The sequence below is a fragment of the Nerophis ophidion genome, linkage group LG23, assembly GCF_033978795.1.
Source record: "Nerophis ophidion isolate RoL-2023_Sa linkage group LG23, RoL_Noph_v1.0, whole genome shotgun sequence".
NCBI classification, from domain to species: Eukaryota; Metazoa; Chordata; class Actinopteri; order Syngnathiformes; family Syngnathidae; genus Nerophis; species Nerophis ophidion.
The window spans coordinates 360,777-387,006 of NC_084633.1; the positions used below are offsets into that span (position 1 = coordinate 360,777).

At 40.3% G+C, this 26,230-nt stretch overlaps 2 protein-coding genes across 7 annotated transcripts in view; one reads left to right on the forward strand and one right to left on the reverse strand.

Moving 5' to 3' along the window:
• Positions 1 to 561: 561 nt before the first annotated feature.
• LOC133541052 (protein arginine N-methyltransferase 1) lies at positions 562 to 10,332 on the reverse strand. 2 transcript variants are annotated; one of them, XM_061884116.1, is made up of 10 exons: positions 10,199 to 10,332; positions 7,154 to 7,249; positions 6,907 to 7,062; positions 6,750 to 6,813; positions 6,501 to 6,643; positions 6,218 to 6,305; positions 5,241 to 5,356; positions 5,004 to 5,154; positions 4,441 to 4,562; positions 562 to 2,338 (listed from the first exon to the last, which is right to left on the reverse strand). In XM_061884116.1, the coding sequence occupies exons 1-10, from the start codon at positions 10,223 to 10,225 to the stop codon at positions 2,255 to 2,257; spliced, it is 1,047 nt and encodes a 348-aa protein (XP_061740100.1). In that variant the 5' UTR covers positions 10,226 to 10,332; the 3' UTR covers positions 562 to 2,254. The 2 variants fall into 2 exon arrangements, with proteins under 2 accessions (XP_061740100.1, XP_061740101.1); XM_061884117.1 differs by having other exon boundaries at positions 7,154 to 7,240; positions 10,199 to 10,331.
• A 10,047-nt stretch (positions 10,333 to 20,379) lies between these two features.
• Positions 20,380 to 26,230, forward strand: part of LOC133541055 (AP-2 complex subunit alpha-2-like) — a 45,632-nt gene continuing 39,781 nt past the window's right edge. Inside the window, exons 1-2 of one of the 5 annotated variants that reach the window (XM_061884127.1) lie at positions 20,380 to 20,503; positions 21,108 to 21,195. In XM_061884127.1, coding sequence (XP_061740111.1) covers positions 21,129 to 21,195 — 67 coding nt within the window. In that variant the 5' untranslated portion in view covers positions 20,380 to 20,503; positions 21,108 to 21,128. The other 4 variants (XM_061884128.1, XM_061884129.1, XM_061884130.1 and 1 more) reach the window with 4 other exon arrangements.

Here is a 26,230-nt window from a genome sequence, read left to right on the forward strand (position 1 = left end):
ATGAGAATCGATTCTGAATCACACGTGAGAATCGCTATTCGAATAGATTTTTTTCCCCACACCCCTATATATTACCACTAGAGCAGTGCTTCTCAAACACCAAAAAATTACTTATATTAAAACAGTCTTAACGTTCAAACTGTATGTAATCTTAGTGGCCAAAAATGTTGCATTACCGTAAAAAACAGAGTTTTAATTAAAATTGAGGCATACTTCTCTACAGTATTTTTAATTTAAGGTTTGGTCATTATGGTGGTACATAAAAAGTTATGTTTTCTGAGGTGGTACTTGGTAGAAAAGTTTAGAAACCACTGCACCAGAGGATTACAAGAATTTTTACCCCACTCACACAAAAATTAATTACTGTCCAACTTAACGCCAGGCAAGAGTGGGAAAAAAATATCTGCTTGGTGCAAACATGTGTCATGGAGAACTGACTAGAGGTCCCAATGTGATAATTTTTCCATGGAGCCCCAGAACTCTTGGCAGCAACCCTGCATTTTGGACACTGAAAATATAAAAAAAAAATACTGGTAAAACATATTTACATAAGGGCAGGAGTTCCCAGTCTTTCCAATGTTTTTAATATAGGGAAGTTTCATTACACAGCAACAAACAAAACGGTTTTATGAACAGGTGGATGTGAATACATGGCGCGTTCTCATGGAAGAACATCGCTGGCATAGATGAACAATTTCCTCCATTTGTGGAATTCTTAAAACTGCATTTCTTCCTTTGTTTTAACTGTACAACAGTGTGCTTCTGTAGATTGTTTGGGGGGAAAAACAGATGTGGTTTTGATGCTGGGATAGTTTGCAGGGGTTGAGAAATTTAATTTTAAGACCAGTTCTCTATTCATTTTAATGGGAATTGTTAAATGCTGGGCAAAAAAGTTTTCAGCTGAAGGCAAACACCCATTTTAATTTGCAATGGTTTGAATTAGATGAGAAATGCAGAGTTGTGAAGTCTCCACATGAAGTGGAAATCATTTGCCAACAAATATTGGGTATTAAAAAAGCTGTAGTTTTCCATAACATTACACAAAATTTATTGAACCTGTTAATAAATGGTGTAGGAAAAAAAAAAGGTTTTTTTAGTCCAGAAAATGTTAAGAATGTGAAACAAGCCAGGATGTAATGAATGAGCTCAAACTTTAAATTTCAATGTTTGCAAAAATTGAATCTATTAGGTTGGAAAACACTGCCAAGATTAATACAGGACACTTTGAATGCTCATAAACCTTACAATTTCAGAAAACATCCAGACTAGAACTGCTGCAAAACAAGTTTAATTTACAGGTTTAGTTTTATTATAAAAAAGCAGCAGAAGAAAAAAAAAAATACAAAACAAAGTCAGTGTGGCCAGTCATGTCTGTTGAGGCCCAACTTAGTAAGTTCAGTTCAAATCAACTCAAAGAGCCTCAGACACAATACTAATTGTGCGAGAACACACAAGCTCCAAAGGAACAGGTGTGGAGCCATGTGAAACAGCTGGAACCAGTCAGTCTTCTTCCTTCCTTCGTGCCCAGCAGTTAACACTTGCATTATGAAAACACTAAAACAACTTACTTTGAATCATGACATTTGGTTCTCAAAATGATTTGACCTGGTAAAAGTAATATCAGGGAGGACGGCCTGCTTGGTGATGGACACCACTAGGACAGAACCTACAAGACCTACTGTCACCATTATGGGACAAGAGAATAAGGCAAGCTCGCTACACATTGACCATGTTCTTTAAGATGATTTCAAATCTCTATAAAGTCAATGTGATCGTAAGACAAAGCCTCTTAACTTGGAGTGCGTCTTATCAGTTTGGGTTTAATACTAGCTAGTTACGTTTCCATAAAGAATCTAGGTTGCTAGTTTTCTTAAAAAAAAAAAAAAAAACAGGAACCCACACGCCTACAGCTTTGACAAAGTCCAAAGAAATAAAAGACGGCAGTAAGTGACTCCAAGCAGATGTGTCATGGGGAGCTGTAGTGTTTGTGTCTACGGGTCTTGCATGTGCAAAGAATGAGAGAACAAAGTGAACCCAAGAGGACGTCGGTCACAAACACGAGATTGACTACTGCGCGAGTCGTACTGCCGTCTCACTCCCCAAATTGTGAAAAACCCTAAAGATGAACAGTATTTGAGCAAATGGTTGAGGGGAAATGTGTTTAAAACGTTGCTGCAGGGGAGTATTTAAACTGTTTCAACACTCCAAGTCGGCCTTTAAAGACAAATTAAACACCGAGAGATAAGAGAGGCCTCTAACGCATCCTGTACTCGGACGTCTTGGACACCTCACAAAGTTGACCCTTGAAGTCGATGTCGACGGTGAAGTCCAGGTCTCTCTGCAGAAAACATTGACATCAAGGAGTAACATTAGTGGTTACACTTGCTTGCATTATTTTTTAAGAAGACAGTTGACTGGTGTTTCTACTTTTAGTATTCACCGCTTCTTTAATTCTACACAGTAAGAATAAGATTTCAATTAAAACTACATAACAATTAAGATGTGAACTTGTAAATTGAGACTCATTCCCTATGAAAAAGGAAAATAGATAACCAAAATATACAGTGGAACCTGTTTATATTGACTGGCAAGCTGAAGTTGATATACCGGTAAACATTTAAATTTGCTGTTTCTTGAACATTTATTGTGACTTTTGGCAGAGACATAATGAGAATATGTTTTCCCACACATTGAGGTGTGGGAAAACATTTCGGGGTCTGTTTTTAATATACTTTTGACCGGTTGGAAATCAAGGACGACTTCCGCACCTGCGCAAAGTGACTGCTACCTCTGTGCAGGAATAGTAGTGAGCAAGGCAGTACACAAAGTTGATAGTTAAATTAGTTTGATAGATATTAAAATCATGAATTTTAATTCAGTATTGTACCATCAAAACTCAAATAAACTTTGAAATATCATTCAAAAGAAAAAAATTATATTAGTAATGAATAAATGGCAAGTAAAATAACCCATCCATCCATGCCTGTCTCTTTCATTAAAAATTGCAATAAAATAAATCTTTTGAAATTTTTGGAATTTGTTTTCTCACCTTTTACACTTATTTTACCACCAGCGCTTGATTTTGTGCCATATATTATTAACTACAAAATCCTCTCATTATTAATTAGTGTGTTTTTTTTTATTAATCATTAGGTGCTTTATACTTGTGTACGGTTGTTTTCTGAAACCTTTTCTTTTGTTAGCGCCGCACATCGCTGTTAGGGAAGTGTGCTGTTCTGTGTTAGACAAGTAAAGAGACAACTTGAGGCTGTCGAATAAAAAAACAAAAACGTAGAGCCTCTCATGTTGCGACAGCTTTCCTGTCTGTACATTGATCTTACATCGATGAGTTCGTTCACAGCAATGAAAGCAGGTGGGTTGTGACTGTATGGATTGTTTTTGCTTCGTAGTTTGATCGCGGTTGCAAGCGGCCGCTTCAACATTGTTTAGGCGGGTTGGTTGAGTGTTTTGAGAATGAATACATGATACCAGGAAACATTTTCCCAAAGAATAATCATATTCTCACAATTATAGCATTTATGTCAACTTCCTTGATATCATTTTATATTTTATCAGTAGATTCTGTTTTATTGGCAAATTATGTTACATCTGCCCCTACTTTTGTTGAGTTTAGTGATTGATTCGGCATACTAACACGATGTCAAAAAGTGGCAACTATGGTGAGTTACCAAACTTGTATTACACTGTCTTGTTTTCACTTGAAACGGTCACTTACTCCTGTTACAAACTCAGGAATTTGCATACACGCAGCAAGGCCCACTAATCGTTTTTTTTTTTTATTATAATAAATATTATGATCCTTACAAGCCAAAATCAAAAATATATAAATTTTTCAGTCCTTTGTTATATTAAAATAGTTGGAGAACTAGTTTGGTCATCGATTGGTTGTCTAAAAATAAACTTCACCATCAGCGACATGTTTCACCAGGAAAAATTAGATGTTTACATATGCTGCCATGTTTTATTTTAAAAGCTTGTATTTTTTTCAAAACAGCCAGTTGTGCACATTTTAAATGGACACTGATTATGTTGCCATTTTTGTCTTTGGGTGACTTCGAAATAAAGTAAATACTAAAACAAAGTAAAATGAACTATTTCTCATACAAATAACTGGTTTAGGCCTCAAATTTTGTCAAAAAAAGTAGCTGATCAGGTCTGCGTCGATATAAACAGGCAATTTTTAGTAATAACACAATAGACCATGACGAGATGACTTAGCCAAGAGGCAGGGTTGTCGACAAACAGGATCAACTTAAGCGGTTTCCACTGTATTTGACAAGAGCATGAAATCAATGATCCATTATGGCGTTTTCAATAAAATGACATCGATGACAATATACTCCAGATGAAAAGTCAGCCAGAGAAGATCAATATTAGCCAAATCAACACTTCTTCCCATTACAATGTGTCAACACTTACATTATTCTTGACGTTTGGCTTCATGCTGATGGTGCCCAAGATCTCTTCTCCTATCTTGACAGTCAGGTAATCATCCAAGTAGAAGACGGTCTGCTTCCAGTGAGTGTAGGGGGACTCTGGGCCTGTAAGAGGACAAGTTGTGTTGAATCCAAGAGACTATTTTAAACTAATGCTGTATTTAGTCGCATATAAAAACCATCGTAGGACAGGTACTGTCATGGGACCACGGGTGCAAAGAGGAATGGGCGAAACCACAAAGATAGGTGTGCCAAGCATGTGGTATTGTATTCGGAAAGACTAAAAGGCTGTAATTGCTGCCAAAAGTGAATCAACAAAGTATTGAGCAAAAGCTGCATATGCTTACAATAGGTACATGTTATTTCTTAGTTATAATACATTTGCATAAAGCTCTAAAAACTTGCACATTGTCATTATGGGGTATTGTTCGTAGAATAAGGTTGTAACAAAGAGTGAAGCACTGAATTATTTCCAGATGCACTGTACTTGAGACAGTGAGACGTGGTTTATGATAGTGTCAATATTTGTCGCAATTGGATACTCACTGGTAGAAAAGCCGGTCCTCTTGTGACAGCGAGTGAACTCGATGTTGAAGTAGGTAACGAGTGCATGGATGTAGTCGTTCTTCTTAACTTGCAGGCAGAATGGTGAGGTGAAGGTCAAGTCATCTAACTTCACTGTATAGATGTCCACCTCCTACAAACAGACGAAGTGTTAGTATTTGATGTGAAGTCAAGACAACACTATTGACAACTCAGACCAGTGCGAACAGTTTTACGCACTTTGATGAGACAGGCGCTGGTAACCAGCTGCTTGGGGTCTACCACATCAACCAGAGGTTCCTTAATGGCCACCTCCTTGATACAGGACATGTCAAATCCATACACGTTCTCCCACCCTGTAAGAAAAAGGAAAATATTTAAAAAGGGGCCCTATTTTGTAAAACCAACTTTTAATTGATGTGAGCTGCTTATTTGTATTTAGTATTTTTTTTTCTTCATGTAATCCAATCTTGATTAATATCAACATTTTAATAGTGTTTAACCTGCTAGTGTTAAAGTGTCTGTACTTAAATAAAAAAACTAGAGATTAGTCCAATACATTATGAGTGAATAAACCATAATATGAATTGTAGCCAAGATAGGCACCAGCGCCCCCCGCGACCCCAAAGGCAATAAGCGGTAGAAAATGGATGGATTTATGAAATAGCACAGTAATGTACATGCTTTCAAGTAAAAGAAACAAGGATGCAACAGTTATTTTAACAATGGTGTCTAAACTTTAGCATCAGAAGCAGTCAATTTTTAATTAACTCAGCGAAAAAATATAAAACGTGGCATTCGCCATCGCATCCACAACTGGCTAGCATTAGCAGGACAATGTTTTTCACACATCTTTGGAACATGTCGCCCTTGAAATTTGCAGTGAGGCGTACAAGTCATTTATTGTTCAGACCTAAGATTAAGTTTAATTCTGCAGTACATTGTAACTGGAAAAGGAGAAGGAAAACCTAGACTGATTGGCTAGTGTCAAGACACTTCTGCCATGTTTGATCAAGGTATTATGATCAACCTTAAATTTATCACGATCATCCATCATATAATTTTCCAGGCATAGGACTGGTATACATTTTTGTATATCCTTTTACATTTTGATAAATATTTGGCCATAGCTGCTTAGGGCAAAAAAAAAACAAAATAAAAAAAATACACACCTATTGATGTTTAATAAAAGATTGAATGGGCGACCAACTACTCACAGTGAATTTTGTAGTCCTTGTACTGTCGGTCTTCAATGGCAGTCACGTAAAGAGTTGCCCTGTCCGGGAAAATTAGTCCGTCTGGCTTCTGTTACAGCACAAGAAGGCGGGGGAGGGACAAATAATCAGATTAAGCACAAACACTTGTGTAGGCACTGCTAAAAGCAAGTGTGACATTTCAAATTAAACTACAATAATTCTGGAGTTGCAAATTGCTGTACTAGTGTATTTTAGCTGTAATGGTATATGTTTTCTTGATGGAAAACATGCAAGTCATACATACCAGCCACTTGTCCCGGGCATAGATGACTGTATTGAGCATAGACTCGTAGAAGAGACAGTAACCCATCCACTCAGATATAATGATATCTACTCCGTCCACAGGCAAATCCACCTCCTCCACCTTTCCTTTAATGATGGTCACCACTGAAGATTGGATTAAAATTATACAGAGTTTTATAACGGCTTACAGAATTAATTGTCTCACTTTAAAATAGTCAGTGCATGATTATAGTTTGAAATATCCACTCACCATCATCCATCTTATTGGCCTTCACTATTTTCACAGCGTAGTCTGAGATGCTGCTGCACTCAATCTATGCGGAAACACAAAACAGAGCAACGTTTGAAATCTATACCACCGCACCTTGTCCATGCACTCATTTTGGCGGGTCAACAGACAAACCTACCCCTATAACTTTTTTGGCTCCAGCCTTGGCAGCAAACATGCAGAGAATGCCCGTCCCACTGCCCACATCCAACACCACCTTATCTTTAAAAAGATGCTTGTTGTGAAACATTGAGTTCCGGTAGGTCAGCGTACGGACTTCATCTTTAAGCATCTCCTACAACATTAAGGGGAAAAAACATCAGAAGGATTAATATTATGTAATAAACAGACAACTGCATTTGTATAAAAAGCTGTTTTGTTTTTACCTCATGGATGCCAAAGTGTGCGTATGAGTCAAAATAATAATCCTTTGATGTCATATCTTCAGCAGCAGGCTTTGCTGTGTTAGCTCCCTGAGAAACCTCAACAAAAAGATGCACAATTACAATCTATACCTATCACAAATTATTAAAATAAACCAATTAGTTAAAACAAGGTGTCGCAATGCATCATTAGAAGAGTGAGTGTCTTTAGACATCTTTCAGTGTTTCCCATACATGCATTTATTTGTGGCAGGACTGTATTTTCGGTTTTCACCTTGTAATTCACTCTCGACTAATACACCATTACATTAAAAAACAAACATCAGAAAAATCAGCTATGTTATTACATTGTTCCATTCAGTCTGGTGGTAGACTGCAGTTTACCAGAGACCGATTCCTTATGTCTGCTGGTGTTTTACCTCACCATTTTGTAGCACTTAATATTTGTTTAAAACAATGTGGGTGGGGAAAACACGTTTTAAATAAAATATATACATTAGTATTTTCCACTATCTAACCTCAAAAATATTCAAAATGAGCTGTTCAGATTGAATCTTTACAAATAGTACAAATTAACTCAATTGTCTATACCAGTGGTTCTTAACCTTGTTGATGGTGCCGAAACCCACCAGTTTCATATGCACATTCACCGAACCTTTCTTTAGTGAAAAATAAAATGTTTTTTTTATTTTCAAATTCAAGACAAAGTTATTCTATTTTATTTTTTAAATAGTGCACAACATCACCTTGTTCATAGAACAAAACCTACACAGTGCATGAACTCACAACAAATTACACACAAACTAGATGTAAAATTAGAGGGACCATTGTTTGGGGGGTATCCATAATACTTAGACTTCCTTTTTATTGTCATTCAAATGTTAACTTTACAGTGCAGGTACGGCGATAGGGAGATGTTTTTAGTTACACGATTGATTGAATGAAACTGTTTTTAGTAGATTGCACAGTACAGTACATAATCCGTACAATTGACCACTAAAATGGTAACACCCGAATATGTTTTTCAACTTGTTTAAGTCGGGGTCCACGTTAATCAATTCCTGAGTCTGCTGTGTCTTGACCGCTGCGGAGGAGGCTCTGCCAAACCCCTGAGACAGAGTCACTGAACACCTAGGGTTCGATCGAACTCAGGTTAAGAACCACTGGTCTATACTTAACAGGATATTATGAGGAATAATTTACCACCACAATTATATCTTAAGATAAATGGGCAACATGAAAGTTTAACATCCATCCATTTTCTACTGCTTGTCCCTTTCGGGGTAGCGGGGAGTGCTGGAGCCTATCTCAGCTGCGATTCGGACAAAAGGCCTGGACAAGTCGCCGCCTCATCCCAGGGCCAAGACAGACAACATTCACACTCACACACTAGGGCCAATTTAGTGCTGCCAATCAACCTATCCCCAACCAATTGGAAATAACAGGAATGCTAGAACTATTTTATTCTAACTGAAGGGTCATTCATGTATACAAGCTTATATTATTTAACTGTGCACCATCTTTATTTATCCTTAGTAATAAATTTACCAAACAACATAGGTAGTGACCTTTGGATGGTCCTATTAAATTTCACTATTCAGATTTAAATATAAATCCAAATGAAAAACTAATTGATTTCAGTAATTTGAAAAACAATGATTAATCTCGAACATTTTTTTTTAATGTATAGAACAAATGCTGTCAGCTACGCACGTTATGCAATGAATGTATAGGTTAACACAGTGGTTCTCAAAGGTATGCCAAGGGGTAAGTGAGATTTTTTAAAAATATTCTAAAAATAGCAACAATCCTTTATAAATATATTAAAATATGGATGTAAGTTCATAAACTGTGAAAAGAAATGCAACAATGCAATATTCAGTGTTGACAACTAGATTTTTTTGTGGACATGTTCCATAAATATTGATGTTAAAGATTTTTTTTTTTTTGTGAAGAAATGTTCAGAATTAAGTTCATGAATCCAGATGGATCACTATTATAATACCCAAAGAGGGAACTTTAAGTTGATGATTACTTCTATGTGTAGAAATCTTTATTTATAATTGAATTACTTGTTTATTTTTCAACAAGTATTTAGTTATTTTTACATATTTTTTTCAAAATAGTTCAAGAAAGACCATTACAAAATAGCAATATTTTGCACTGTTATACAGTTTATTAAATCAGAAACTGATGAAAAACTCTCTCTTTTTTCAACTAAAAATTATTTGTTCTGATTAGGGGGTACTTGAATTAAAAAAAATGTTCAAAGGGGGCACATCACTGAAAAAAGGTTGCGAACCACTGCCTTAACAAAGGATGGAGCACATGGTGAAAGTACTGTGACGTGATCTTGGCCTTCATCACACTAGCACAATAGGTTGGACATTATATAAAAAATATTGACATAAACGACAGACTTTAATAACTTGATATACTCGCCGCTTTCTCCCTCGCATGTTTGGGTTTGAGGTAAAGTTTAGCTACCACGTTGTGTTATTCTGCCGTTGTAATGCCACTCGTTCGCCCGCCAACAATGGACGATGGTGAACACCATGCGAAATTAATTATACACGGCCATAAAAAAAATGAACGCGATGAATTACATTCTTTAAGCAATCCATCACAATTTAGAAACATTGACCGCAGAGGAATGACTCAACACCTCTGAATGATGCTAACTAGCTAGAAGCTAACATGTTGGTCCCCATGCGGTCTCCACTTAAGACACCGAACCCAAAAGCGGGATTATCTTATGTAACGTTTGGCTCTTAAAATGATTTAAAAGACGAATTAGACTATAAGGTGGTACGAATATGAAGACGACAGCTTATATCTGGCAACATTTTTCATATAAGGCAATTTATTAAGGTTCATAGCCAAATTAAAATGGATGAATCACCCGGTGCGTAATGTGCTAACAAAACAGCTAAACGCGGAAAATAAATAAAAACGTGTATCTATACCAAGTAGGCGACAGATTTAAATGCAAAACATCTTCAAATGATCAGTTAGTCGTGTTGTTAAATAGAATTAAAACAACTGTACCTCCATCCTCTCTGGTGGCGCCGCCATTTCGACCTGCGGCCTCAGTGAGTGAGCTCGAACAGAGTCCAGCTTTCCTTGCGCCGCCTAAGAAAGCTTGCTTTCGCTCTTCTTCGCAGCTTGGTAGCTCGAGTGGGACTGGCAATGTGTGGTGTCGCCCCCTGTGTTCGGAGAAACTAACTACAGCTAGTCATGAACAGAATTGAAGTACATTGTGAACACTCAGATAATTAAAGTTAAAGTACCAATGATTGTCACACACACAATAGGTGTAGCGAAATTATTCTCTGCATTTGACCCATCACCTTTGATCACCCCCTGGGTGGTGAGGGGAGCAGTAGCTGTGATTTAACCCCCAATTCCAACACTTAATGCTGAGTGCCAAGCAGGGAGGTAATGGGTCCCATTTTTAGAGTCTTTGGTATGCCTCAGCCGGGATTTGAACTGACAACCTATCGATCTCAGGGCGGATACTCTACCCCAGGGGTAGGGAACCTATGGCTCTAGAGCCAGATGTGGCTCTTTTGATGACTGCATCTGGCTCTCGGATAAATCTGAGCTGACATTGCTTAACACGATAAGTAATGAAAAATTCCACTTGTAATCAGTGCTAAAAATATTGTTAAAAATATAAAACATTCACGTGCATTTTTAATCCATCCATCCATTTCTACCGCACCTGTTCAAGAAGTTGCGTTAATGGTATGAAGTTATTTATCATTGGTTCGAGTGGGGCTTGCCCTCCTGGGGGTTCTTCAGACCACCAAGCACTGACATGAGAGCCTGTTTCAGGGTTACAATATGTTTTTATTTTTCAATAATTCTCTCAGTTGCTTCGCAGCAATGTTCTTTTTGTCTTTCCTTCTCGCTCGCACTCAGGCTCCAGCCCCAACCCTGTCTCTCCTCCTGGCCGCTGCTTATAAACAGAGCGACAGGTGATTAGATAACAAGGCCCAGGTGGGCCATCTACGCACCTGTCGCTGATTTCGAGGCCGGCCCTTACATCCCCCCGCTTCGCTGCAGGCCCGCAGGCCACGCCCCTTCCACAGTTAGCTTCAGAATAACAATGTTATTACAAAGAATAAGAGACATATTATACTCTGGAAATGTTGGTCTTACTTAAAAATGCACGCGTTTAGTTGTGTTCAGTGTTGAAAAAAATATTATATGGCTCTTACAGAAATACATTTAAAAATATTTGGATTCTGGGCTCTCTCAGCCAAAAAGGTTCCCGACCCCTGCTCTCCCCACTAGGCCAGTGGTCCCCAACCTTTTTGTATCCGCGGACCAGTCAACGCTTAATAAGTTGTCCCGCGGCCCAGGGGGGTGAGGGGGGGAGTGGTGGCGAGGGGGGGGTTTGGGACGGGGGGAATCCTTTTTTTTTTTTTTCTTTGTCATGAAAAAGGGAGGTTTTAGTGGTCGGTGCACTAATTGTAAGTGTATATTGTGTTTTTTATGTTGATTTAAGTAACATTTATTTATTTATTATATATATATTTTCAAATAAAAATAATAAAAAATTATTCTGCGGCCCGGTACCAATCGGGCCACGGCCCGGTGGTTGAGTACCACTGCACTAGGCCACTGAGTAAGCGCTTGTCTTAGGACTGAGCGATATGGCCTTTTTTAAAATATCTCGATATTTTTAGGCCATATCGTGTTACACAATATTTTGCTTTAACCTTGAATTAACACTTGATGCATATAATCACATCAGTATGATGATTCTATGTGTCTACATTAAAACATTATTGTTCATACTGCATTAATATGTGCTCATTTTAAACTTTCTTGCAGAAAAGGAAATCACAACTAAGTCAATTGACCAAAACTGTATTTATTAAACAGTTTTTAGCAGGTGACTTTTCAAATGATGCTACGTACAAGCAGTAATGCTACTTTTGGTAGCAACACTTTTGCCCCACGCTTGACAAAATAAAGTTGTCTATTCGAAATCTTCCCGCTTGAAGCCGAACCACCGCCAGACGATGGACCCCCTGCTGTTTTTCTTGGGAATTAATTCTTCCTTCATTTGTTAACAGATTCGCACCTTCTCTCTCTAATACCCTCCGGGTCCATTTACATCGAATCTCCTCGGATTGTAAATAACCTAATGTAAATAATCGAATGTATTTCTAATGTATATACTTGTTCTTATGCTATCTGAACTCACTATGGTATGCTCGCTGTACATATCCTACTAAGTAAGACCTACACTGTTTCAATGTCCATTTTTTCTGTTGATGCAATTGTTGATGACTGAAGTACTGATATCAACCAAAACTTCTCATCCCACCCCCGGATTGTAAATAATGTAAATAATTCAATGTATATACTATGATGATTAACTTGTGTGATGACTGTATTATGTTGATTGTATATATTTGTACCATGAATTGATTAACGTGGACCCCGACTTAAACAAGTTGAAAAACTTATTCGGGTGTTACCATTTAGTGGTCAATTGTACGGAATATGTACTGAACTGTGCAATCTACTGATAAAAGTATCAATCAATGAATCAAAAAAAGCCTGCATGTGTAGTATCTGTAATTTTAACCCCGACTCATTTGCTCAAAGTCCTAGTTTGTTAAAGTACGACCCCTATTGTTCCCCGAAAATCGGTAGACGAAAGCCAAGATGCCTGATTTACCGTTTTTTTTCAGGTATGGGTTCCTGAGATTTCTTTGTGCGTCTCGTCATGATAAACGTGTCCTGCGATTTTTCTGTCGATACGTTAAAATAGTAGGAGAGGCTGATTTTTTCTCATTTAAAGTAGGTGTTGGAGAGCCAATTTAGAAATTTCATTTTCGGGACCCACAAAATAATATATTTTTTTGCCATACCTTATGCAACTGCTAGGTATGTGGACTTTTTGTGCTTGTTAAGGGTCTTGAAAAGTCGTCCAAACGTATAGAAGAAAAAACTCAGCAATTTCAATGGGGTACTTGCCGTTCTCCACATTGCCCCTGCTGCGCTGCTCAGGCCATTTTTACGTATACATAACATGCTGTACATGTATCAAATCAAGGTAAAACACACTACACACCCACAATAAAAAATGTAATTCTTTGGTCAAACCTAGGCTATAGGCAGGAGTAACAGATAGAGTGAAGAGTATTTACATTATCAAACACAGAACTGTCTAATAAAAATACTACTGAGATATTAGAGATTTGTTTACATTATTTTTTTATGCTTATCATGGTGCTTATTTTTGATTGTAGTTTTCTTTTGTGCCTAAATTTTGTGTTTTTCTGCATGGACTTTCAACCTTTGTTCAACGCCTCCTTCTCAGAAACTGATTCCTGTTCCACTGTTCACCAGGGATGGATATTGTATACATTTTAACCAATGATACTACCAAATTGGCATTTTAAAATGGTGCAAGTGCCTAAACTGTACTTAGAAATTGAAAACATGCACTTTTTTGGCAAAATAACCCAATCGCTTATGCCTTTTTATTTTAATGGAATTTTGTGACATTCAAGTTGAACAAATCCAGAATTCCTTTGTTAATATTTTGAGTTTTAGAAATTCTGTCCATAAAAGTTATGAACAGAATCGGTGACAAAGGGCAGCCTTGGCGGAGTCCAACCCTCACTGGAAACGGGTCCGACTTTCTGCCGGCAATGCGGACCAAGCTCTGACACTGATTATACAGGGAGCGGACCGCCACAATAAGATAGTTCGTTACCCCATACTCTCTGAGCACTCCCCACAGGACTTCCCGAGGGATACGGTCGAATGCCTTCTCCAAGTCCACAAAGCAATGTAGACTGGTTGGGCAAACTCCTATGCACCCTCAAGGATGCTGCCGAGAGTATAGAGCTGGTCCACAGTTCCACGACCAGGACGAAAACCACACTGTTTCTCCTGAATCCGAGGTTCAACTATCTGGCGTAGCCTCCTCTCCAGTACACCTGAATAGACCTTACCAGGAAGGCCGAGGAGTGTGATCCCACGATAGTTGGAACACACCCTCCGGTTCCCCTTCTTAAAGAGAGGAACCACCACCCGAATCTGCCAATCCAGAGGTACCGCCCCCGATGTCCACGCGATGTTGCAGAGTCTTGTCAACGAAGACAGCCCCACAGCATCCAGAGCCTTAAGGAACTCCGGGCGGATCTCATCCACCCCCGGGGTCTTGCCACCGAGGAGCTTTTTAACTATCTCGGCAACCTCAGCCCCAGAAATAGGAGAGCACACTACAGATTTCCCAGGCACTGCTTCCTCATAGGAAGATTTGCTTATAGGATAGAGGAGGTCTTCGAAGTATTCCCTCCACCGATCCACAACATCCGCAGTTGAGGTCAGCAGAACACCATCCCCACCATACAGTGTTGACACTGCACTGCTTCCCCTTCCTGAGGCGGCGGATAGTGGTCCAGAATCGCTTCGAAGCTGTCCAGAAGTCGTTTTCCATGGCTTCCCCGAACTCCTCGCATGTCCGTGTTTTTTCCTCCGCGACCGCTGAAGCCGCACACCGCTTGGCCTGTCGGTACCCGTCTGCGGATTACCGCCATGACAGGCACCAACCATCTTGCGGCCACAGCTCCAATCGGCCGCCTCGACAATAGAGGTACGGTACATCGTCCACTCAGACTCAATGTCCAGCGCCTCCCTTGTGACATGTTCAAAGTTCTTCCGGAGGTTGGAATTGAAACTCTCTCTGGCAGGAGACTCTGCCAGACGTTCCCAGCAAACCCTCACAATGCGTTTGGGCCTGCCAGGTCTGTCCGGCATCCTCCCCCACCATTGCAGCCAACTCACCACCAGGTGGTGATCGGTAGAAAGCTCCGCCCCTCTCTTCACCCGAGTGTACAAAACATGAGACCGCAAATCCGATGACACAACAACAAAGTTGATCATGGAACTGCGGCCGAGGGTGTCCTGGTGCCAAGTGCACATATGGACACCCTTACGTTTGAACATGGTGTTTGTTATGGACAATCTGTGACGAGCACAAAAGTCCAATAACAAAACACCACTCAGGTGCCATTCTTAAAAAAAAGTCGGCCGAATTAATCCCTACTCTGCATCTGAGTCCTATCTTTTGACCAAGCTTGACAACAACGTTGGTGTCTAACGTTGGCTCCACGTTGTTGGTTGGGATATTACCAATTTTCCCTCCAATTTTTCATGTGTGAGCAAATGCCAAAACTCCTTGAGCATTCAGTGGCTCACATGTGAGCGACGGCAGACGTGCACAGTGTTATACGCTTATATTTTTATTCGATTTTGTGTGCGGCCTAGATTGGCCGTGCGCAGAGGACGCGTGAGCAGTGTGCAATTGCGTGAGCAGTTTACAAATGCAGGGGGAACGTTGGATATTACCAAAGTTGAATGGTCAAATCAACGTCAAAACCCAACAGTGATTAAACGTTGTCAAAAATCGTGTTGCTCCAACTTTATGTTTGAGTTGCTCAACGTCAGGACCTAATTTCACAAGTTCTCAACGTTGTTTTAATGCCTTGTGCCTCCTGAGCATAATGGTACTGGTATTTAGCGCCATTAAGTAGATATTATTTTTAGTATGTTTTTCCACATTTGAAGCTCTTCTTTGTCGTCTACACAGCACATAATGGTGGTTCTTTGGCCAACATTTTGCATATATCATGTTCTGCTGACTGTTTTAAAGCTATTTTCTGTCCAAGACGCCCTGTTTTGTGGGCGGTCTTATTTACGTGGCTCCACTTCAAGAGAGTCTTCTCCCTGTCATCTTTCTTGTAGTGTTTTGAGCTTCCATCGCGAGTAACAGATTAAGTTAAAACTCAACACTTCTTGGTATCAGAATTGGCAACAGTAGAGGATGCATGTCCAGGTACGACATGAGGATAGCGAAAAAGAAGGAGCTTGTTGACTACAACGCTGACTCCAATTGCAAAAGTTGTACCAATTCATAAGAATGGAAACATACACCAGTTCATTAACTACAGACCAGTTTCATTACTTGCACACTTCTCCAAAATTGTGGAAAAACTATTCAATAGCCGATTAGATAAATTTATCAACAAAAGTGGGATGCTCGTGGGGGACCAATTTGGATTTGGAGAAAATATCTCAACATCAATAGCATTAATCAAAATAACAGACGAAATTACCAAAGCAATAGAGGGTAAAGAATGTGGAGCCGCAGAATTCATGGATTTAACAACAGCATTGGAAACAGTTAATCATGATATTTTAATACAATATATCTTGGATATATCTCGTGGTGTACCCCAGGGATCAACACTGGGACCAAGAATGTTTAATCTTTATATAAACGTTCTGTTCAGGAGAGAACACACAGAAGATAATACAAATAATAACGGAAGAAATGAACAAATTTAAAAAATGGGCCAATACAGATAGACAGACAACATTCACACTCACATTCACACACTAGGGCCAATTTAGTGTTGCCAATCAACCTATCCCCAGGTGCATGTGTTTGGAGGTGGGAGGAAGCCGGAGTACCCGGAGGGAACCCACGCATTCACGGGGAGGACATGCAAACTCCACACAGAAAGATTCCGAGCCCGGGATTGAACCCCAGACTACTCAGGACCTTCGTATTGTGAGGGACATGCACTAACCCCTGTCCTGTTGTGCTGCCCCTATACCAGACCAAAATAATAGATTTGTACAATTTCTTAAAAGGCCCAATGTTTGAACAGTGTTTCAGCTCGTCACTCAGGCTGTTCCATAATTTCACCCCACAGATTGAGACACAAAAACTTTTCCTTGTGCCAAGTGCTAAAGCGTCTTTATATTTTGCCGTTCGTCTGAGGTTGTACCCCACAAAAAACTTTGAATATTTGCAGGAAATTGATAACTTCTTGCTTTAAACATGATAAGCCATGTCAAATATTCCACTAAATTGTTATATTTTAACAGTTTTGACTACCAGGGCTGGGCAAATATCAAAAATCCTTTATAAATATATTTATGTATAGTTCAAGAAAGACAATATTTTGCACTGTTATACAATTTAATAAATCAGAAACTGATGACATAGTGCTGTATTTTACTTCTTTATCTTTTTTTTTTCAACCAAAAATGCTTTGCTCCGATTAGGGGGTACTTGAAATAAAAAAATGTCCACAGGGGGTATGTCACTGAAAAAAGGTTGAGAACCACTGGTCTATTGCAGTGGTTCTTAACCTTTTTTCAGTGACCAAAAATGCTTTGCTCCGATTAGGGGGTACTTGAATTAAAAAAATGTCCAAAGGGGATACATCACTGAAAAAAGGTTGGGAACCACTGGTCGATTGCAGTGGTTCTCAACCTTTTTTCAGTGACGTACCCCCTGTGGACATTTTCGGGGGTACGTCACTGAAAAAAGGTTGAGAACATACCTTCAAGTACCCCCAGGGGGACGCGTACCCCCATTTGAGAACCACTGCAATAGACCAGTGGTTCTCAAATGGGGGTACGCGTCCCCCTGGGGGTACTTGAAGGTATGTTCTCAACCTTTTTTCCACTGGTCTATTGCAGTGGTTCTCAAATGGGGGTACGCGTACCCCTGGGGGTACTTGAAGGTATGCCAAGGGGTATGTGAGATTTTTTTTTTAATATTCTAAAAATAGCACCAATTCAAAAATCCTTTATAAATATATTTATTGAATAATATTTCAACAAAATATGAATGTATGTTCATAAATTGTGAAAAGAAATGCAACAATGCAATATTCAGTGTTGAAAACTAGATTTTTTTGTGGACATGTTCCATAAATATTGATGTTAAAGATTTCTTTTTTTTTGAAGAAATATTTAGAATTAAGTTCAGGCTTCACGGTGGGAGAGGGGTTAGTGTGTCTGCTTCACAGTACAAAGGTCCCGAGTAGTCAGGGTTCAATCCCGGGCTCGGGATCTTTCTGTGTGGAGTTTGCATGTTCTCCCCGTGAATGCATGGGTTCCCTCCCGGTACTCCGGCTTCGTCCCACCTCCAAAGACATGCACCTGGGGATAGGTTGATTGGCAACATTAAATTGGCCCTAGTGTGTGAATGTGAGTGTGAATGTTGTCTGTCTATCTGTGTTGGCCCTGCGATGAGGTCGGGTCGCGGGGGCAGCAGCCTAAGCTGGGAAGCCCAGACTTACCTCTCCCCAGCCACTTCGTCCAGCTCTTCCCGGGGGATCCCGAGGTGTTCCCAGGCCAGTCGGGAGACATAGTCTTCCCAACGTGTCCTGGGTCTTCCCCGTGGCCTCCTACCGGTTGGACGTGCCCTAAACACCTCCCTAGGGAGGCGTTCGGGTGGCATCCTGGCCAGATGGCCGAGCCACCTCATCTGGCTCCTCTCGATGTGGAGGAGCAGCGGCTTTACTTTGAGCTCCTCCCAGATGGCAGAGCTTCTCACCCTATCTCTAAGGAAGAGGCCCGCCACACGGCGGAGGAAACTCATTTCGGCCGCTTGTACCCGTGATCTAATCCTTTCGGTCATGACCCAAAGCTCATGACCCTAGGTGAGGATGGGAACGTAGATCGACCGGTAAATTGAGAGCTTTGCCTTCCGGCTCAGCTCCTTCTTCACCACAACGGATCGATACAACGTCCGCATTACTGAAAACGCTGCACCGATCCGCCTGTCGATCTCACGATCCACTCTACCCCCACTCGTGAACAAGAGTCCTAGGTTCTCGCCCGGAAAAGGGTGGAGGGCCATCTCCGGGTTGGGTAGGAGACCCTGCCCCAAGTGGAGGAGTTCAAAGAAGAATCCAGATGGATCTCTATTACAATCCCCAAAGAGGGTACTTTAAGTTGATGATTACTTGATCTGCCGTTTCTTTTCTTTTTCTTCTATGTCCCACTCTCCCTTGTGGAGGGGGTCCGGTCCGATCCGGTGGCCATGTACTGCTTGCCTGTGTATCGGCTGGGGACATCTCTGCGCTGCTGATCCGCCTCCGCTTGGGATGGTTTCCTGCTGGCTCCGCTGTGAACGGGACTCTCGCTGCTGTGTTGGATCCGCTTTGGACTGGACTCTCGCGACTGTGTTGGATCCATTGTTGATTGAACTTTCACAGTATCATGTTAGACCCGCTCGACATCCATTGCTTTCCTCCTCTCTAAGGTTCTCATAGTCATCATTGTCACCGACGTCCCACTGGGTCATTATTGTCACCGATGTCCCACTGGGTGTGAGTTTTCGTTGCCCTTATGTGGGCCTACTGAGGATGTCGTGGTGGTTTGTGCAGCCCTTTGAGACACTAGTGATTTAGGGCTATATAAGTAAACATTGATTGATTGATTGATGTGTAGAAATCTATATTTATAATTGAATCACTTGTTTATTTTTCAACAAGTTTTTAGTTATTTGTATATCTTTTTTTTCGAAATAGTTGAAGAAAGACCACTCCAAACGAGCAATATTTTGCACTGTTACACAATTTAATAAATCAGAAACTGATGACATAGTGCTGTATTTTACATCTTTATGTCTTTTTTTTTCAACTTAATTCAAGGGGGTACTTGAATTAAAAAAATGTCCAAAGGGGGTACGTCACTGAAAAAAGGTTGAGAACCACTGCAATAGACCAGTGGTTCTCAAATGGTGGTACGCATACCCCTGGGGGTACTTAAAGGTATGCCAAGGGGTACGTGAGATTTTTTTTTTAAATATTCTAAAAATAGCACCAATTCCAAAATCCTTTATACATATATTTATTGAATAATACTTCAACAAAATATGAATGTAAGTTCATAAACTGTGAAAAGAAATGCAACACTGCAATATTCCGTGTTGACAGCTAGATTTTTTATGGACATGTTACATAAATATTGATGTTAAAGATTTCTTTTTTTGTGAAGAAATATTTAGAATTAAGTTCATGAATCCAGATGGATCTCTACTACAATCCCCAAAGAGGGCACTTTATGTTGATGATTACTTCTATGTGTAGAAATCTTTATTTATAATTAAATCAGTTGTTTATTTTTCAGAAAGTTTTTAGTTATTTGTATATCTTTTTTTTCCAAATAGTTGAAGAAAGACCACTACAAATGAGCAATATTTTGCACTGTTATACAATTTAATAAATCAGAAACTAATGACAGTGCTGTATTTTACTTCTTTATCTCTTTTTTTCAACCAAAAACGCTTTGCTCCAATTAAGGGGTACCTTAATTAAAAAAATGTTCACAAAAGGTTGAGAACCACTGCGATTGACAATAAACAATGAATTGATGATGGATGCATGTTGGCAGCCTACTGGACTTGGAGGAGCGTGCGCGTGCACGAGGGCCTCAGTGCGCGGTCCCGCGGTCGTCCTGCTGTCACGAGCTTTATCCAGGCAGCGGGGTGAAGGCTTGGAGAATTTACAACGGGTACAAATTACACCATCTCTCCTATTCCGCCCAATTTTTTTGGCGCCACACGCTAAAAGAGAGCACGGTTGTACTTTCATACCGCCGCTTGGCAACCCACCGAGACTGACGACGGCGTTGTTTCGGTCAACCTGGGATGTATTGCAGTATTTGAAGGCTATTTGCTAGCCAGCTAGCTAGCTAGCTAGCCGAACGCTGCGTGCTAACTTAACGGTGCGGTCATTTCCTCAACGTTTCTTCGCCTAACATTACCAACAATATTCAACGCATTATGTTGTTTTAACGACAGTTAACTCCCGTTGCCGTGTGTCGTGTCCGTCGCTTTTTTTGAAATCGTCGCCCGAGGAGGATTGAATGAAATAGCTTGACATCGCCTGCGGAAAGGAGACAGTTAACGGGGATAAGGTTTTATTTACCGTGCTCCTCCTTGGTCACCGCCGCTAAGACCTTGTGTAGACATACAACAATTGTAACAGCTAAGTACACCTTTTTTTGGGGGGGGGGGGGCGATTTACTAGTTGTGCTAAATAGCTTGCCTTTACGCTCCAAGTCCTCTCCATCGAAGAAGAAGCTGACCAGCAGCGGTTCCTTTTCCACCTTTTAGGCCGGACAGAAACCTGCAAAAATGCCGGCTGTGTCCAAAGGAGATGGAATGCGAGGATTAGCTGTTTTTATTTCGGACATCAGGAATTGTAAGTACATGTATTTTTCATTTTTGTTTGCATCCTTGTTGGGCACCTATTCACCAACGCTGATAGCAATCAGTTGTTTCCCCTGTTTTCTAGTTCTAACATGTCCATTTTACCAAAGTTCAGTTCATTCATCCATCTATCCATTTCCTACCGCTTATTCCCTTTGGGGTTGCGGGGGGCGCTCGCGCCTATCTCAGCTACAATCGGGCGGAAGGCGGGTTACACCCTGAACAAGTCGCCAGCTCATCGCAGGGCCAACACAGATAGACAGACAACATTCACACACACACATTCACACACTAGGGCCAATTTAATGTTGCCAATCAACCTATCCCCAGGTGCATGTCTTTCAGTTCAGTTTCAGTTTATTTGGAACATGCATAAGATACAATGTAATGCACCACACGCAATTCGAGTTGTTTCATTGCAGCATGTCCGAAAAGGAGTAGGAAGAAGCCAAGCTTTACTAACCCTACCCCTTTTTATACCTTGTCGTTCTAACATGTCCATTTAACAAAAGTTCAGTTCAGTTTCAGTTTATTTGGAACATGCATACGATACAATGTAATGTATCACACGATTCCAGTGGTTTCATTACAGCACGTCCGAAAAGGAGTAGGAAGAAGCCAAGCTTATTTAATCCTACCCCTTTTCATAGCACGGCGTTCTAACATGTCCATTTTACCAAAGTTCAGTTCAGTTTCAGTTTATTTGGAACATGCATACGATACAATGTAATGCATCACAAGCAATTTGAGTTGTTTCATTACAGCACGTCCGAAAAGAAGTAGGAAGAAGCCGAGCTTATTTAATCCTACCCCATTATACCATGGCGTTCTAACGTGTCAATTTTACCAAAGTTCAGTTTCAGTTTATTTGGAACATGCATTCTATACAATGTAATGCATCACACGCAATTCCAGTTGTTTCATTACAGCATGTCCGAAAAGGAGTAGGAAGAAGCCAAGCTTATTTAATCCTACCCCTTTTAATACCATGGCGTTCTAACATGTCCATTTAACAAAAGTTCAGTTCAGTTTCAGTTTATTTGGAACATGCATACGATACAATGTAATGCATCACACGCAATTCCAGTTGTTTCATTACAGCACGTCCGAAAAGGAGTAGGAAGAAGCCAAGCTTATTTACTCCTACCCCTTTTAATACCATGGTGTTTTAACATGTCCATTTAACAAAAGTTCAGTTCAGTTTGTTTATTTGGAACATGCATACGATACAATGTAATGTATCCCACGATTCCAGTGGTTTTATTACAGCCAGTCCGAAAAGGAGTAGGAAGAAACAGAGTTTATTTAATCCTACCCGTACGTCCGAAAAGGAGTAGGAAGAAGGCAAGCTTATTTAATCCTATCCCTTTTTTATAACACGGTGTTCTAACATGTCCATTTAACAAAAGTTCAGTTCAGTTTCAGTTTATTTGGAACATGCATACGATACAATGTGATGCGTCATACGCAATTCGAGTTGTTTCATTACAGCATGTCCGAAAAGGAGTAGGAAGAAGCCAAGCTTATTTAATCCTACCCGTACGTCCGAAAAGGAGTAGGAAGAAGGCAAGTTTATTTAATCCTATCCCTTTTTTATAACACGGCGTTCTAACATGTCAATTTTACCAAAGTTCAGTTCAGTTTCAGTTTATTTGGAACATGCATACGATACAATGTAATGCATCACACGCAATTCGGGTTGTTTCATTACAGCACGTCCAAAAAGAAGTGGGAAGAAGCCGAGTTTATTTAATCCTACCCCGTTTCATACCATAGCAATTTTATCCCATTTCCTCTTTCTCTGTAACAGAACCGTGAACAAATGATAAATACATAGTATACCATAGTAAGCATATAAAATATTACTTACATAAATACTTTGTCTCAATGGGGAAAAAATATTTCAAGATGTTCATCATAATTCTTGTTCTTTGTACTTTGTGAACACTTATTATTTGAACAGTCAATTAAACTGAATCATATGGTGCTTAGTTTGATTTCTTTGGTTAATCCGTTACAAGGCAGCACGGTGGTCCAGGGGTTAGTGCATGTGCCTCACAATACAAAGACCCTGAGTAGTCTTGGGTTCAACACAAAAAGATCCCGAGCCCGGGATCTTTCTGTGTGGAGTTTGCATGTTCTCCCCGTGACTGCATGGGTTTCCTCCTGGTACTCCGGCTTCCTCCCACTTCCAAAGACATGCACCTGGGGATAGGTTGATTGGCAACACTAAATTGGCCGTAGTGTGTGTATGTTGTCTGTCTATCTGTGTTGGCCCTGTGATGAGGTGACGACTTGTCCATGGTGTATCCCGCCTTTCGCCCGAATGCAGCTAACAGAGGCTCCAGCACCCCCCGCGCCCCCAAAAGGGACAAGCGGTAGAAAATGGATGGATGGGTGGATAATCCGTTCCATAATTTAATTCGACATACTGATGTACTAAAGGTTTTAATAGTACTTTATTGATTCCTTCAGTAGGGTTCCTTCAGGAAAATTAAAATATTGCACAAGCATACAAATATTTTAAATTAGATTTAAAGTGGTGTGTACTATTTTTTTATTTAAAGTGTCAAAAAGCTTTATGTGTATTGCCCTGGCCATGTTGGCTGCAAAGCAACAGTCTATTCTGATCTGTTTTGTTAGTAATTACAGTTTCCAGGAGGGATAACAGAGTTTTCAACGAGGCTTGATCAAATACAACCATGTTAACCGTTTCCATTTGGTACCCTATTACACAATGCAAGAAGTTTGATTTGTTTTTTGTTCTATCCTGTCACATGGGAGTGTCCAAAGTGTCACTCTCATGATATTTCAAAACTACAATGAAGTGAAAAACTAAAACTCGCAAAATCACATTATGCGGTGGTAACCCCTGATTTCCACAGGATGCGGAACGGCAGCAAAACATAGCCGCCACGGAAGGGCACACCCCTATGTGTGCTGGCAATTCAAGATACGAGGTCTCGCAAATCCGCGTATAATCACATGATAAACAGTACGACATGGCTCGGTTTGTAGAGCGGTCTTGACAGCAACCTGAGGGTCCCTGGTTCTATTCGCGGCTTCCGCCGTCCGAATCACGTCCGTTGTGTCCTTGGGCAAGATTCTTCACCCTTGCACCTGATGAGTCGTGGTTAGGGCCTTGCATGGCAGCTCCCGCCATCAGTGTGGGAATGTGTGTGTGAATGTGGAAATAGTGTCAAATGTAGAAAAGCACTACACAAGTATAACCCATTCACCATTAAGTAAACACTGAAGTAAAGTAGGGGTGCAACGATGGTCGAAATGTTATGGTCGACTAAACATTATATTTGTCGACAATAGTTGAAACGTCATCACTTGATTTTTTCTGGGTTGAAGCGGGTCCCCGCCGCCACTCTCAAAAACATTGCCAGGGAAAACATGTACAGTGTGAGAATACTTCTTACTATTCTTATTAAAAACATGGATACCTTGCTCATTTAGCAAAGAGGACCATGCTCTTACGGCTATACATCTGTGATGTGCGAGCATTTAAAGCGGTGGCATGATGTGTGATGTCCGGAGGGAGGATGCGGTCTCAACCTCGGTAAGAGTGTTAGCTTGTACTTTACTAGCTAGCTAAGTAATACAAAGTAAAGTGAAAAATAACTGTTATTTTAGCCAAAGTCATGACGTCAGCTAAATGTTTCTACAAACCCAGTTTCCATATACGTTGGGAAATTGTGTTAGAAGTAAATATAAACGGAATACAATGATTTGCAAATCATTTTTAACCCATATTCAATTGAATGCACTACAAAGACAAGATATTTGATGTTCAAACTTATAAACTTTTTTTTTTTTTGTGCAAATAATAATTAACTTAGAATTTCATGGGTGCAACACCTGCCAAAGTAGTTGGGAAAGGGCATGTTCACCACTGTGTTATATCACCTTTTCTTTTAACAACACTCAATAAACATTTGGGAACTGAGGAAAGTAGTTGTTGAAGCTTTGAAAGTGGAATTCTTTCCCATTCTTGTTTTATGTAGAGCTTCAGTCGTTGAACAGTCCCCGGACCGCTGTCATATTATACGATTCATAATGCGCAACACATTTTCGATGGGAGAAAGGTCTGGACTGCAGGCGGGCCAGGAAAGTACCCACACCCCTTTTTTTTTTTTTACGAAGCCAGGCTGTTACATGTACTGAATGTGGCTTGGCATTGTCTTGCTGAAATAAGCTGGGGCGTCCATAAAAAAAGACGGCGCTTACATGGCAGCATATGTTGTTCCAAAACCTGTATGTACCTTTCAGCATTAATGGTGCCTTCGCAGATGTGTAAGTTACCCATGCCTTGGGCACTGATGCACCTCAATACCATCACAGATGCTGGCTTTTGGACTTTGTGTCGATAACAATCTGGATGGTTGGCTTCCCTTTGGTCCGGATGACACGATGTTTCCAAATATAATTTGAAATGTGGACTCGTCAGACCACAGAACACTTTTCCACTTTGCATCAGTCCATCTTAGATGATCTCGGGCTCAGCGAAGCCGGCGGCATTTCTGGATGTTCTTGATAAATGGCTTTTGCTTTACATAGTAGAGCTTTAACTTGCACTTACAGATGTACCGACAAACTGTATTTAGCGAATACTGAAGTATTCCTGAGCCCATGTGGTGATATCCTTTAAAGATTGATGTCGATTTTTGATAGTGTGCCGTCTGAGGGATCGACGTTGGTTTCCGGCCATGCCACTTACGTGGAGTGATTTCTCCAGATTCTCTGAACCTTTTGATGATATTATGGATCGTAGATGATGAAATCCCTACATTTTTTGCAATTGCATTTTGTGAAACGTTGTTCTTAAACTGTTTGACTATTTGCTTATGCAGTTGTGGACAAAGGGGTGTACCTCGCCCCATTCTTTCTTGTAAAATAATAATAATAATAACTTAGATTTATATCGTGCTTTTCTAAACACTCAAAGCGCTCACAGAGACGTGGGACTCAACATTCATTCACAGCTTGTGGTGGTAAGCTACATCAGTAGCCACAGCTGC